Below are 14319 nucleotides of genomic sequence, written 5' to 3' on the forward strand. Positions count from 1 at the left end.
TTAATTAATGTTTATTACGAACAACCTCCCAGTGTCGTGGCCAGCAGTTATGCCACTTTTTTTATTATTATTATTTATAAATAAAAAAACCCTATGAATTTGAATTCCTCGTTTCCTTCTCATGGGACTGAATTAATCGCGCGCCCCTTCTTCTCCGCAGGTGTGTAAGCGGCGATGGCGGCTCCATGCTATCACTTGGAGGAAGGGGGTCACCTGGTAGGGGTCAAAAGATTACCGTCTGTTCCACACCTTCATCTGGTCATGCTGCATCTGTGAAGGACGCCAGAGACACCACCACCTCCACCACCCCCACCTCCACTCCCCCCCTCACGCCCACCTCCTCCACCACCCCAGCTACACTCGCCGTTAACAAGAAAACCAAAGGGCTAATCGACGGGCTTTCCAAATTCTTTACCCCCTCCCCTGTCGGCCGTAGGTCGCGAGCCGTTTCCTTAGAGTCGCCCTCCTCCGGGCAGCCGTGCTCCGGGGACGACGATCTGCCGAAAGAGTCCGAGGGTCCGCCGCCGTCGGTCGCCTCCGCTATGGAAGCCGCTCAGGCGCTAGCCGCCGCCATCCCTGCCCCCCCCTGTGCACTTCCACCCCCTCCCACGTTGCCGGGACTTAGCCCCCCCTCGCAGGTGTCCAACGGCTCTACTTCTGCTAACTCCCCCCAGAGCTCTTCCAGCCAGTCTAGTGTTCCCTCCCTGAGTAGTCTCTGCAATAGCAACCAGCTAAAGGGACTCTTTGATGGACTCTCCCACATATTCACCACTCAGGGACAATCGCGGAAAAAGGGCCTGCCTTGCTACGCTCCGCCCAAGCGCGCGCACCGCAAGCAGGACTCGTCGTCCTGCGTGTCCAAAATGTGCCCCCAGCGCCTTGGAAGCAAAGATGTTAATAAAAATAGGTTACTGTCTCGCTCGACATCTCCCGGGCCGGGGCGACCCAGAGGACATCCCTTTAAGGTGGCCAGCCATTTCAAACGTAACCCCTTCCTTAGAAATCACAGGACGCTAGGCAGGCTGAGGTATAGAGTGAGCCCTCAGAAGGCAGCCCCCCCCTCGACAGGAAAGGGACTCTTGACAGACGGACGAATTAAGCCAGAGCACGACCATGGTAAGCACGGCTCCGAGCTCCAAGCAAAACCTGCGTCTCCACAGTTGTAATCTTTTTTTTTTTTCTTTTTTAATTTTAACCCAAGGCTTGCCGATCGCAATTTTTTTTGTGTTCTTACTCCCAGATTCGAGCTAATGTTTTCTTTTGAGAGAAGCTCATGTTGGCACCCTCAGCATTTTAACAGTTCTTCTTACTAATCTTATGCCACCTCCTTTTGAATTCATTTATAGCTTCCTTAACGACGATATTTCGTTGGCGTCTTCTTTTTTTTTTGTTTTTGACTTGGCTGCGGAATCCACGTGGCTTCCATCCTCCTGCCCGTCGGCTTTTGTCATAGTGCATGGCCCACTAACACCCCCCCCCCCACCCCCCTCATGCTGCTCCTTGCTCTGTCCTTGACCCGCTGCAGTTCTACGCCCATTGTGAACCCCGCCTAGTAGTGACCGTAGTCACATCAGCACTCTTCCACCCATTCCACCCCCCCCCCCCCTCTCTCTCTCTCACAAGCAGCATCACCACTCGGCATCACCTCCATGGTCATTAGGACACACGCAGCCCAGTGACTCACCCACCAGGGTTGACTCGGAGACGACGCCCTGATTATAGCCACACGAAACCCAATAATAACCCTTTCATTTGGCTGACTTCACAGGGTACACTACTCACACAGTCTGTCGAAATCAAAAATGTTATTCATGTTTAAAGCGATTCTGTCTGAGCAACACTTTGCATTAGGTACCACTAACGATATAGGTCAAGTGGCATATTTCCATAAATATTTTAATCACTTATACATGTAATGGCTTTGTTTATTTCCTCCGTTTTGTTTTTTTATTTGGGTGATGTGTAAGTTGCGGTGTCGATGCATTTCATGAAACAACTGCTTGCCTTCCAAACATCGGCTGCTTCTCATGTCTACACCAGCTTTTTCCCCTTTCAGCACACCTTGTTTCTAATTTATGGGAAACTGTCTTGGTGGATGACTAAGCACATGGAAGCCGTTATGCAATTAGAGTGATTTAGTTTCACTTCATTGCATTAGGGATTCTCACATAAACATGCAAAGATGATACATTATGAGATTCCTCCGAGACACGGCCTCAAACCGACTCGGCAGCAACAATACTCGCCGCCTATGTACTGTACGTACGCACGCGCCACATTAGCATAGAATTAATTTAACCCGCTAAAACCGGGAAAGCATCCTGATTATTATTTTATACTTTGGTTATAAAAAAATAATAGCAGATATACAAGCTCATAGCGTGCAACTTTGTGCATCGCTATGAGCTTGTAGATCTGATATTATTGAAAAACCATGAAAATTTGAATTAGTAAACATTTTTTACTTTTGTCAGTCCTTTACATGAAAAAGTTTGAGAAACACTGATATAGCGATATACACTTTTCAGAAAACTGTTAGGATATAGAAGACTTTTTGCCTCAGGTCTTAATGGGTTAAACAGGGTTCCTTCAGCTAGAGTGAGCTCAAACAGAATGCTGTTGATGCTGCTGTGTCTGCTTTACTGTTTTTATTTTATTTAAATTTGCTTTATTTTGATGTTTTGTCAAATACAAGACACAATACAACAAATCAAATGACAGAAAAGTAAGCTTAACACTACTTACAAAAAGAAAAAGTAAGTTGACACATGGTTGGGATGGATGACCATCAGAATATAAAGCAGGCATAGTTATGAGTCCAACAGTGAAAGATGCACGGTTGCACCATAGCAGCCACATATACAGAACTATATAATACTCAACTAATACTGTCAAGCACTGCCAGGAATGGCATCCACATTTTTTGTGGGGGGGAACTTGGCTTGTGTATTCTGTCCGTCATGACGGATTTGTTCCAGTTTGGTGTTAGTGTTGTTTTGACGTCGATGTTTGTGTGTGTCTGTGCGTGTGTGTGCGCGTGTGTGTGTGTGTCTGTGTGTCGCAGGCTGTGGCGGAGAGCTGCACTGTGTGAAGCAGGAGGCCCAGGCTGGCTTCGTGGCCATGTCCAGGGAGCACGTCATGGACGAAGACGTCAAGACGTTCACGCGCGTCCAGTTGCTTTCTGCACAGGTGAGAGAGAAGCTCCACCTAGTGGGGGGGACGGGGGGGGACGGGGGACGGACGGACATGAAGACGTTTGATTGAATACTTTTATTGGCAGAAATGTAAACCGCACAGAGTACAGTCAAACACTCGGTCCAAAAGAATATCACAGAAAAAAAAGCACTTGTTTCCATTCAGGTCCTGGGTATTCAATTCATAATCATGACATGAAAAATAACCAAAAGATTCAAATCGTCAAAAGTAATAATAAGATTATGTACAGGTTGGGGCAAAAAAGAAGGGGGTTATAATAAAGAGGTGGGGGGTAGTCACTTGACTAAGGGAGGAGCTTTTCCTCTCCCTTTGGCCTGCTGTAATTTCCTATGCTGCTGGTTTTTGTATTGTATTGTCCTTCTTGTTTGTGTATCTATGGTTGTCTGTATATGTTGAGTATGAACCAAGACAAATTCCTATCAACTTGTTGACATGGCAAATAAATGATTGAATCTTGAATCTGAAAGGTGGATTCTCAGGCCTGTTTTAAAGGATGCTAGTGATTTGCATTTTTTGAGGGAGGAGGTACCAGATCGTTCTCGTTTCCTCTATTATTGTGGCTGTGGGTGACGCTTGCTTTTGTTAGGTAGTTATAGTCAGGTATGCTGTTTTTTACACGGAGCCAACCTAGACTATCAAAAGAAAATGGGTTGCAAAAAGATGGGTCATGGTTCTGGGAAGTAGTTGAATTAGTTTGTTTTGGGAGGTTTGTGGAGTAAAAAGTACAATATTTGCCTCTGAGGTGTAGTGGAGTAGAAGTAAAAGTATTAAATTGGAAATACTGAATAGCGTGAAAACACCTACGTTTTACTTGCAGTACTTAAATGTACTTTATTACTTTATACCACTGCTCATCACTGACACTGAACACCATCTGGTGCTCTGATGAGTAGGCCGGTCTGGATGTTGATCCTTTTGCTTTGGTCCAATCAGAGAACGGGATCTCCGATGAACAACGGTGACTCGACGCGATACCCTTCAGTCATCGAGTTTGGAAAATACGAGATTCAGACGTGGTACTCTTCCCCTTACCCACCCGAATATTCAAGGTAAAGAGTTATAAGTTAAAGGCCGCTTATAAAAAATATGCTCTGTCTCTTGTTTTGTGTAGTGTGTTTTTTGGGGGGAACTTTTTGCGTTGAGGTGGGGGGAATCTCACAAATGTCTGTCTCGTCTCTTGTCAGATTGCAAAAGCTTTATCTGTGCGAGTTCTGTCTGAAGTACATGAGGAGCAAGAACATCCTCCTGAGACACAGGAAGAAGTGCGGCTGGTTCCACCCGCCGGCCAACGAGATCTACCGAAAGGATGACCTCTCGGTGTTTGAGGTCAGCCGCCCTTCACGGCAATAAAGCAATATAACTGTCCGCCGCATGAGAGGCCACTGAATTGGTACCGGGAGGCGGTAGAAAATACAACAGTTATTTTTTAACGATGTCGTCTTTGCGCTTTCTCATCCCGCGTTTAGGTTGATGGAAATGTCAGCAAGCTCTTCTGCCAAAACCTCTGCCTGTTAGCCAAGCTTTTCCTGGATCACAAGACCTTGTATTATGATGTGGAGCCTTTCCTCTTCTACATACTTACAAAGAATGATGAGAAGGGCTGTCATCTTGTGGGTTACTTCTCCAAGGTAAGAATGGAATTATAGAGCGATTTATATGGGGAAATGTCGAAAATGCCCGCTCATAATTTGTGAAACGCTGATAGTGATACAGTGAAGCCTTTTGCCTTTTTCTCCCAATTATATTTTGTATTTGTTTTTTGGGAATCCTGATTTGAATGCTTTCACAATGGTGTGTGTGTGTGTGTGTGTGTGTGTGTGCTCACTTGTACTTATGTGTGTGTGTGTGTGTGTGTGTGTGTGTGTGTGTGTGTGTGTGTGTGCTTTAGACAAGGACAATGGCAGGTGCAATAAATTGCCAGCTTCAGCAGAGCTCTGACATACTTGATCTGTTTCTCCATTCCCTCAGGAGAAGCTTTGCCAGCAGAAGTACAATGTCTCGTGCATAATGATCATGCCTCAGTACCAACGGCAGGGATTTGGACGGTTCCTTATTGATTTCAGTAAGTTCCTTAATGTTCCTTTAATGCATTTAAAGAACACCCAAAACTGATTCATTTTCTCTCCGCTTGATCTTTTCACTGTTGCGAAGGAATTCCAGATTAAGGGGGTGAATTTATGCCTCGTGGCAAGGTGCTTTTATGCGGTTAGGGCTTTGAAATGGCTAAATCAAGAGCGTTTATGTACAACGCTTAAGCAATCAAGTATGATTAAGAATGAGGACGCATTAGGCTCTTTATGCATACATTAGTGTTTGATGGCCATAAGTATTGGCCTCGGCGCAGCCTCGAGGGGTCTCTTATTGAGAAGACCCCTCCCCCCTGCATCCCGATGAGGCTTTGAGGTTGGTTCTGGTTTCTGTGTTTTAGTCGTGCAAAATGCAACCCATGTAATATTTAAGACCTTGTGGTCACTTATGAAAACAAGCGCTGCCTTGAGTGGGTTTCTGTGTTTAGGCAGTGGATTTGACCAGTTTTGTTATCATAGCACTTTGCCAAGGCTGTGTGAGAGAGAGAGAGAGAGAGAGAGATACAAAGAAAAGAGCGAGGGGAGGGCGAGCTGTAATGGAGCATTTGATTTCCTGTTCACTTTGGGAGCCATTGAGACAGAGATGCGCGAGGATCTGCGATATTGAGAGTGTGCTGATAACAAAGACAAGGGATTAAGGGAGATTGAACACAGCTGAGTTCTGAGCTCTTCGAAAGGCTTTATTGGAAAATGTAGCTCTGGAGCTGGAAGTTGTTTAGATTAAGATTTTCTGTTCTATTGGATTGCATTAGAGGAACACTTTTTGTCTCAGGTAGCCACAACAGCAGAGCATTAACTGTTGGCATTGTGGAGTGGCGTTCCTCCTTTTCCAATTGTAATTCACAGTGCAAGTGCGGCTCTTATGGTGTTGTTTGCTAGGTAGTCGTAATACGTGCGTTCTGCACGTAAGGAAATACAACTTATTTTGTGACTAAAACATTTGAATATTTTATCGCGCTAGTGTTATGTTATTATTGGCTCCTCTCCACAGCTTTTGGTAATGAATATTGTCATGATTACTGAAATATTACGCATTCAGTGTTTGGTGATTAGATTTGCTTGTTTGGTTTCTCTGCAGCGGGTGCACATTAAAATGCATTAATTAATTTCATGCTGCTCATAATGGATGACCCTTGACAGGACCGCTATAAAACTAATTACACAGATACCTTTTTACTATTAGTTTCTCTTCTACACCCCCCGCCTCCCCTTCATTATCTCTCCTAAGTACTGCCTCTTGTGAACAGTGACATCCAGCTGCTACTCACCATCATTTTGTTCTGTAGCTTTGTTTCCTAACCCCCCCCCCCACACACACACACACACACACACTCACTCAGCCTCTTTTGTTGCCCTTGCCAGCGTATATCTTAGCATCTGACAGAGGTTGAAGGACGGGGGAAGTGATTGCTTCACCTCCCTTTTTATACAATTTGAAGGTGAAAATGGAGCAAAGCTCCCAGTCTTCCTTCCATGTCACCTCTTTATATGAATATGTAATTCATAACGGAATGAGGGAAATCACACTCTCAACTAACGCAGCAGCCTCGGGGCTTGACTGAAGCGTTTTGTTTTGTTTTTTGAAATGCGTTTTTATTTATCTATCTATTTTAGGTTACCTCCTCACCAGACATGAAGGACAAGCGGGCTCCCCGGAGAAGCCGCTGTCAGATCTGGGTCGCTTATCCTACCTGGCGTATTGGAAAAGTGTCATCGTGGAGTACCTTCATAAGCACGATGCAGATAAACACATCAGCGTGAAAGGAATAAGCCGGGCCACTGGGATGTGTCCGCACGACATCGCCGCTACCCTCCAACAGCTCGGCATGATTGACAGACAGGATGGCAGGTCAGTCTTGTTCTGAAACCGCTGTCGTCGTCGCCCCCCTCCCCACCGCCACCAGCCCTGCGCTGGGCTGGGCTGGGCTCCCTCCACTCCACTCCATGTGCCGTCTGACTTATCCAGGCCAGCGGGTATTTTTAACAGCATATCCATTAATGCCGCTGAATATTGACAGAAGTAAGTCAGGTTAAGCACCCCAAGGACATGGAGCCACCTGCTCTCTCCCAAAGAGAGTTTTTCTTGACGGTCGAATTTAACCGAGTGCCACCCACCCTCTGTGTGTGCGCGCGTGTGCGTACACTGACTGGCTCATGAAGGCAGGTTTGTGACTGTATTACACAACGGGTCTTTCGAGGAAGCAATCTGATTGAGTTGAAACAGCCATCTAGACGTGTCCCAAACGAGCATGATGGAACGCCTAATCAAAACGTAAAAGAGTGTCGCTGCTCTCCCAGAGAGGGTTGGTAGGCTAGTGATTTTTTTTTAGGGAAATGTTCCGCCGTAGTGGCTACATCTGTCATATGTCATGTTTTTTTTTTGCGGATATCTTAGTTAAAAATGAAATTGAGTTGACGACGTGTAACTGTTGAGGGTCGTGATTTACCTTCATTAATGGCACTTCTGCGCTGCCTACGGAAGTCTCCTATGGACTCGTTCCTGCAGCAATACAGTAAGTAAGCCTTGCTTGCAGAGCCATGAGGCCCATAGGGGCATGAGCCTACCTCCTGTTGCATAGGGCAGGAGCCTACCTCCTGTTGCATAGGACAGGAGCCTACCTCCTGTTGCATAGGGCAGGAGCCTACCTCCTGTTGCATAGGGCAGGAGCCTACCTCCTGTTGCATAGGGCAGGAGCCTATCTCCTGTTGCATAGGACAGGAGCCTACCTCCTGTTGCATAGGGCAGGAGCCTACCTCCTGTTGCATAGGGCAGGAGCCTACCTCCTGTTGCATAGGGCAGGAGCCTATCTCCTGTTGCATAGGGCAGGAGCCTACCTCCTGTTGCATAGGGCAGGAGCCTACCTCCTGTTGCATAGGGCAGGAGCCTACCTCCTGTTGCATAGGACAGGAGCCTACCTCCTGTTGCATAGGGCAGGAGCCTACCTCCTGTTGCATAGGGCAGGAGCCTACCTCCTGTTGCATAGGACAGGAGCCTACCTCCTGTTGCATAGGACAGGAGCCTACCTCCTGTTGCATAGGGCAGGAGCCTACCTCCTGTTGCATAGGACAGGAGCCTACCTCCTGTTGCATAGGGCAGGAGCCTATCTCCTGTTGCATAGGACAGGAGCCTACCTCCTGTTGCATAGGGCAGGAGCCTACCTCCTGTTGCATAGGACAGGAGCCTACCTCCTGTTGCATAGGACAGGAGCCTACCTCCTGTTGCATAGGACAGGAGCCTACCTCCTGTTGCATAGGACAGGAGCCTATCTCCTGTTGCATAGGACAGGAGCCTATCTCCTGTTGCATAGGACAGGAGCCTATCTCCTGTTGCATAGGACAGGAGTCTATCTCCTGTTGCATAGGACAGGAGCCTATCTCCTGTTGCATAGGACAGGAGCCTATCTCCTGTTGCATAGGACAGGAGCCGATCTCCTGTTGCATAGGACAGGAGCCGATCTCCTGTTGCATAGGACAGGAGCCTATCTCCTGTTGCATAGGACAGGAGTCTATCTCCTGTTGCATAGGACAGGAGCCTATCTCCTGTTGCATAGGACAGGAGCCTATCTCCTGTTGCATAGGACAGGAGCCTATCTCCTGTTGCATAGGACAGGAGCCTATCTCCTGTTGCATAGGACAGGAGCCTATCTCCTGTTTCTGTAGCGCGAGGCCGCTTGATGTCCGAGTAACGCCCCCCTGGACATGACGCTAGTATGTCGCAGCAACGCAGGCGTGCCATTGATGACGGTAAAGCACACCCTCCCTCTCGTGTAATATTGCGTAATAGACCTCTTCCTCCTCCTCCTCCGTCTCCTCCAGGGTGGTGGTGATCCGACGGGACCGGTTGATCCAGAGGCACATGGAGAAGCTGAGGTCCAGGCCGCGTGCCAACGAGGTGGTCCCGGACTCCCTCCGCTGGAGCCCCGCTCCTGCTCTCAACACTTCCCTGTCCGAAGAGGAGAGGGAGGCGGAGATGGATGTATGTACAGTACACACACCCCCTCAGCAACCCCCTGTAATCAGTAGCTGCTACTGCCTGTCGATAACCACTGAAATAATCCCTGTACTTGATGTTGACCCCATAGGACCTATAAAAAGTTGCCCGTATTCCCATGGGACCTCTCCAAAGTTGGCTATATTCCCATGGGACCTCTACAAAGATTACCGTATCCCAATGGGACCTCTCCAAAGTTGGCTGTATTCCCATGGGACCTCTGCAAAATTGGCTGTATTCCCATGGGACCTACTACGAAGTTGTCCGTATCCCCATGGGACCTCTACAAAATTGGCTGTATTCCCATCGGCTATAATTGATATTTTAGCCAAAAATAGCTGATCTACAAGCTCACAACGTGACGCGTTGTGAACTTGTAGTTCCATCTATGGTTCTAAGTGTTTATGTCAAGGCGCGGTATGATGACGTGTCACTGGCTGTCGTGTAAACGACAGCCAGTGATGTTGCTATTATAAATATTATGCGATTGTTTTGATTGGGCCAGCCGGGGAGCTCCAATAGAGGCTGTTCATAATGGGCACAGCGTTCCCACCGTCAGTAGGCATTTAATGTTGTGCAAAATTGCCCTAAATCAGTTTCACTGCATAATTGATGGCACTAAATATTCCATGAAATGCAATCGTACCACGGTTGCTTAACGTGGGGGGGGGGGGGGGGGGGGAGTGTTTTCCCTCCTTGGCGGCGGCCCGGTGATTGCCCAATCAAGAGCGTGTTCTTATTATCAGGAGAGAGAGACCTGTGGCGATCCATTTGTCATGATGTTAATTCCAATCTCTTGTTTTCCCATTAGCCCATTAAGACCTGGAAGAATGCGTCTTTGTCACTTTAGCTTTTAACCACTTAAAGCATTATGTTATACTTTAGCTGTTGAAAAATAGCAGATCTACAAGCTCATAGCGCGGCATTAAGTGCAGGGCTATGAGCTTGTGGATCTGCCATTTATTTTTTGTCGTGAAAACGTGTGCAAATCTTTGAATATATATATATATATATATATATATATATTCTTTCACAGCAAACGTTTTAACTCATATCTTTGCTTCTGGGAGGTCCCTGGAACAACATATTTTGATGGGGTTCGGCGGGCGGCCGAATACATTTTGGGGTCTTTGACGTGAACTGGCTTGAGAACCACTGATGTAGAAACGTAGGGTTTTTCAGAAAGAAGACATTTGTGGAATCCAGTCTTCCGGTTTCAATGGGTTAGCCTTGTTGCCGTCGCCGCAGCTCGGAAGGATGCCGGGCTGGTGGCGTGCGTGGCGTGGAGTGCGTCTCTCCCAGAGATAACATCAAGGCGTCCTGTCTGTTTAATCTCCAGGCGGAGCGGCTGAAGGAGCAGGCCAGTTGTTGGGAGAAGGAGGAGGAGGAGGAGCGGGGGGAGGCCTACGTGATGACGAGTCATCACGGCGGCAGACGACATCCACCCACCAAGGTCCATCGCAAAGCCCCGTACAGGACCTACGAGCGCCGCGCCACCACGACGCCCTCCTGGGACGACAGGGGCCGTCCGGCGGTCTCCGACGACGGGAGCGAGGACGATGACGAGGATAACGACGACTCCTCTGACGGCTCGCCACCCATTCTGACGAAAGCCCACGCCATGCTGGCGGCCAAGCGAAAGGTGAGCGCTTAATGCATCGCACACCTGGCGAGTGCCCGCCACCACCAATTCACCCTTTGTCAAGTCCCGCCCGTGGTTGTGCCCCTCTTCGCACCCATTGGTTGCCGTTTCGTGGTTGGACAAAAATCCTTTCTCTCCATTAGGGCTGACCCAAATAAATCGATTAATCGACGTTCAATCGATACGCACGGGAATCGATTTTTTAATTTTGAATCGAATAGTCATTAAAAAAAAGCGGACGCTTTTGGTCCGCGAGACGGCCCCATTTGGTCCGCGAGCCATGCTTGCGCCTCGCAGCACCTCGCAACGCCTCCTCTTTCCCCGTGTTAAAAACAAGGAAGCGCACCACAGCTCAGTGGAGATTAAATATAGGCTCCCATGTTTTATAAGTCATATAAAAACATTACTTACACCCAAATGAAAATATAAACTTCACAGATTATAGATCACATGGAATTATAACAATCTGTTGAGTATTGCCTGAATAATGCCACTATAAAATCTCAACTTTTATCGACGCACCATTGCACTGAGAACCTTGTGGAGCCTGGCGGTGTAGGCTACATTATACTTGTGAGGCCTTGCTTGGATTCACATGGTGAGTGCGCGCACCGAAAATTCAAAGATCTGCAATCTCATGCGCTGCGTTGTGCATATTGGCTGAGTATAATGGCACGAATGAAACTACGCCTATAGATTTATTTTGGCAATGCGGAGAATTGATTTTGCGTTGCCAGCGATATCTTTTTTTTTTTTCTTGTCTGAAGACTAACCTGTTCCATCACTGTGAACTCCCATGCAGCAGAGCAGCTCCTACAGACCCAGACCAAAACACCTTTTCTCTTTGGCATTTAATTGCACCTGATCGTATTATTGTAATTATGTAGCCTATTTGCCTGTGTTTTTTCTTTTAATTATGTTTTTTTTTGTGCGCCGATGGTGATGGTCCACTTGTTTCAGCCTGTAGGCCTACAGCACTTTGGTCAGCTTTTATTGTTTTTAATGTGCTATATAAATAAAGTTTGATTTAGGCCTATATTGGAGCAGGTGCTGGCAAATAACTAATTACTGTAATGCCATGCAGTGAAGTTGCGCAAATGTCAACTCAATTAGCAAGCGGAGCTGCTCTCATGAGCTCTGCACTGTGTGCAGCACAATGACTGCAGATCTCTTCTTAAAGTTTACTTATTATGGTTTACTTTCAACCATAAACCATAATATGATTGACAAACCTTGGATTATAATTCTTCATCGACCAACAGCGCATGCAGCATGACTATGAGGTAATTTAACTATGTGGGATTTCTCCATCGGCATCACATGTCGATAAAAATGGGATTTCACTAGTGGCATTATTCAGGCAATACTCAACAGATTGTTATAATTCCAAGTGATCTGTGAAGTTTATATATATTTTCCCATACACACACTCACAGTCACATTAACTTTATGATCAATCAAATTAACCGTGGTTGATTTTATTTCTGACAAGTGTCAGGCTTGAAGAGTTCATTCATGTTACCGTTCGTTTACAATTGACAGAGGAGTTTGGATTATATATATTTTTATTTGATGGAGAGGTAATGCCTGTTTCAGGTGCTGTTTAATTGTTAAATAAAAGACCAATCCAATATGCGCTCCTCTCTATCTTCTGCAGCTATGTCGCTGTTTTATTTTAAGCCTATAGTTCATTGGTCAGCCCTAAAGGCTTATCGTTTAAAATAAATGATACCAATCCAAGCATGCCTTTCTCTCCGCTATAGCGTTGTTTAAACCAAAGAGTCACTGCTCGCCTCGCATCGCGCCTCGCATCGCTCACCCCCCCTCGTTGGGTTTCGAAGCGTTGAAGATCGAAACAAATTTATATCGAAGCGTCGATCATCAAAAACGTAATCGAAGGTCAGCCCTACTCCATCCACTACTATTGAAATAAGGTGTTTTTCAGTTGCTTCGTATTGATATTCTGTGCATTCAATTCCTGTTTTAAACTTTGTGTCAGTAAAAAGGTACACCACAGGTGCAGCATGGTGATTGGGCATATCATGTTTGTTTTTAGTTTTTTCCAAAAATGATGTTTTAGCAAATTCAATGTAAACAAGGCAGAAAGAGCCTGCTTGGGACAAATCAGAAGGTGAATTGGATTAGGTAAATCGACTTGTCGGAGATAAGAGGAAGAAAACCCGGAATTGAATCTGCATTATTAGATATTTTGCCAACATTAGCCAACAAACATGTTGTGTACTTGGCGAGATTGAAGGATTCAATACATATTCATGAATTCCCCCACCCCTCTTCGCGTGTCATTTGGAGGCTCCCTGTGGGCCTGCAGCTGTAGAGAATAGATTGTGTTTTCACTGCTGGTGTCGTGGAGGCTGTGCAGGGCAGGCTAAACCTTGTAGCGTTGTCAATGGTCATGGTTAATTTACTGCCCTCCACTGTGCTGCTGCTCTCATTCTCAGCCCTTCTGTCTATATGGCACTGCCCCCTTGTGCTGGGGATAATATTGCACGTTATTGTTTTTTTTTTTTTTACATTTGATAGTCCCAATATGTCACCAGTGATGGTATGGAATCCAGTGGGATGGGATGCCAACAGTTGTTGCACTTTATTTAAGCCATTAGTGTCGGTATTGGTTTTGAGCTTTTTCTGTGAAGTACTCGTCGATGAGGCGAATATCCGTAATAGGCAGTCAGTCGGTCGGTCGGGAAACTGTAGAGAATGTAGAATGTTGGGACTGTGGTTTTAGTTTACTCTCCATGTCTCATTTGTGGTTTTCTAAACCAGGCTTCACTCGTCTGTGGGAATGCAGCGCTCTAACATTTGCACTCAAATGTTCTTTTTATTTTTTTTAAACCATTCTACATCTAGCACAAAAAGAAAATCTTGAATGGATTCCCTGTGTTCTCACAGAGCACATTGACCTCGTTCCCACTCATCATTTTTTATAAAAGTAAATTGATTTTGATGGAGGTTTTTCGCTCTACAGCCATTGTTTGTTCTCTCATGCCTGTTTTCTTTTTGTCCATTTCATTTTTTTTTCAGAGAACCATTGTGCTGAAGAAGAGAGGGCGTAAGAGGAAAAGGATAAACAGCAGCGTGACGACGGAGACCATCTCTGAGACCACGGAGGTTCTGAACGAGCCCTTCGACAACTCCGAAGACGAGCGACCGATGCCCCTCCTGGAGCGCACCTGCAGAGGGGGCGAGGTGGGCGAGGACGAAGACGAGGAAGAAGTCAAGACGCCGATTATGCCGCTGAAGCGGCGGAGAGGCCGCCCGAGGCTGGAGAAAAACATCCAGAAAGACAATCTCGACCACTGGAATGCAGGTACGTGCCACTCTCATATTGTTCTAGAAATGTATTGAAATCGTTCCAAATGTTC

At 46.5% G+C, this 14319-nt stretch overlaps 1 protein-coding gene across 4 annotated transcripts in view; it reads left to right on the forward strand.

Moving 5' to 3' along the window:
• Positions 1–14319, forward strand: part of kat6b (K(lysine) acetyltransferase 6B) — a 36078-nt gene that overhangs the window by 17666 nt on the left and 4093 nt on the right. For 3 of the 4 annotated variants that reach the window (XM_083786650.1, XM_083786649.1, XM_083786651.1), the window contains exons 7-16: positions 161–1116; positions 3065–3189; positions 4150–4265; positions 4401–4542; positions 4683–4844; positions 5185–5278; positions 6918–7152; positions 9120–9279; positions 10634–10936; positions 13979–14264. In XM_083786650.1, the coding sequence (XP_083642776.1) occupies positions 161–1116; positions 3065–3189; positions 4150–4265; positions 4401–4542; positions 4683–4844; positions 5185–5278; positions 6918–7152; positions 9120–9279; positions 10634–10936; positions 13979–14264 (2579 nt within the window). The remainder of the gene's footprint in view (positions 1–160; positions 1117–3064; positions 3190–4149; positions 4266–4400; positions 4543–4682; positions 4845–5184; positions 5279–6917; positions 7153–9119; positions 9280–10633; positions 10937–13978; positions 14265–14319) is intronic. The other variant, XM_083786652.1, reaches the window with a different exon arrangement.

Source organism: Protomyctophum parallelum (assembly GCF_964188405.1).
Source record: "Protomyctophum parallelum genome assembly, chromosome: 17".
Taxonomy (NCBI): domain Eukaryota; kingdom Metazoa; phylum Chordata; class Actinopteri; order Myctophiformes; family Myctophidae; genus Protomyctophum; species Protomyctophum parallelum.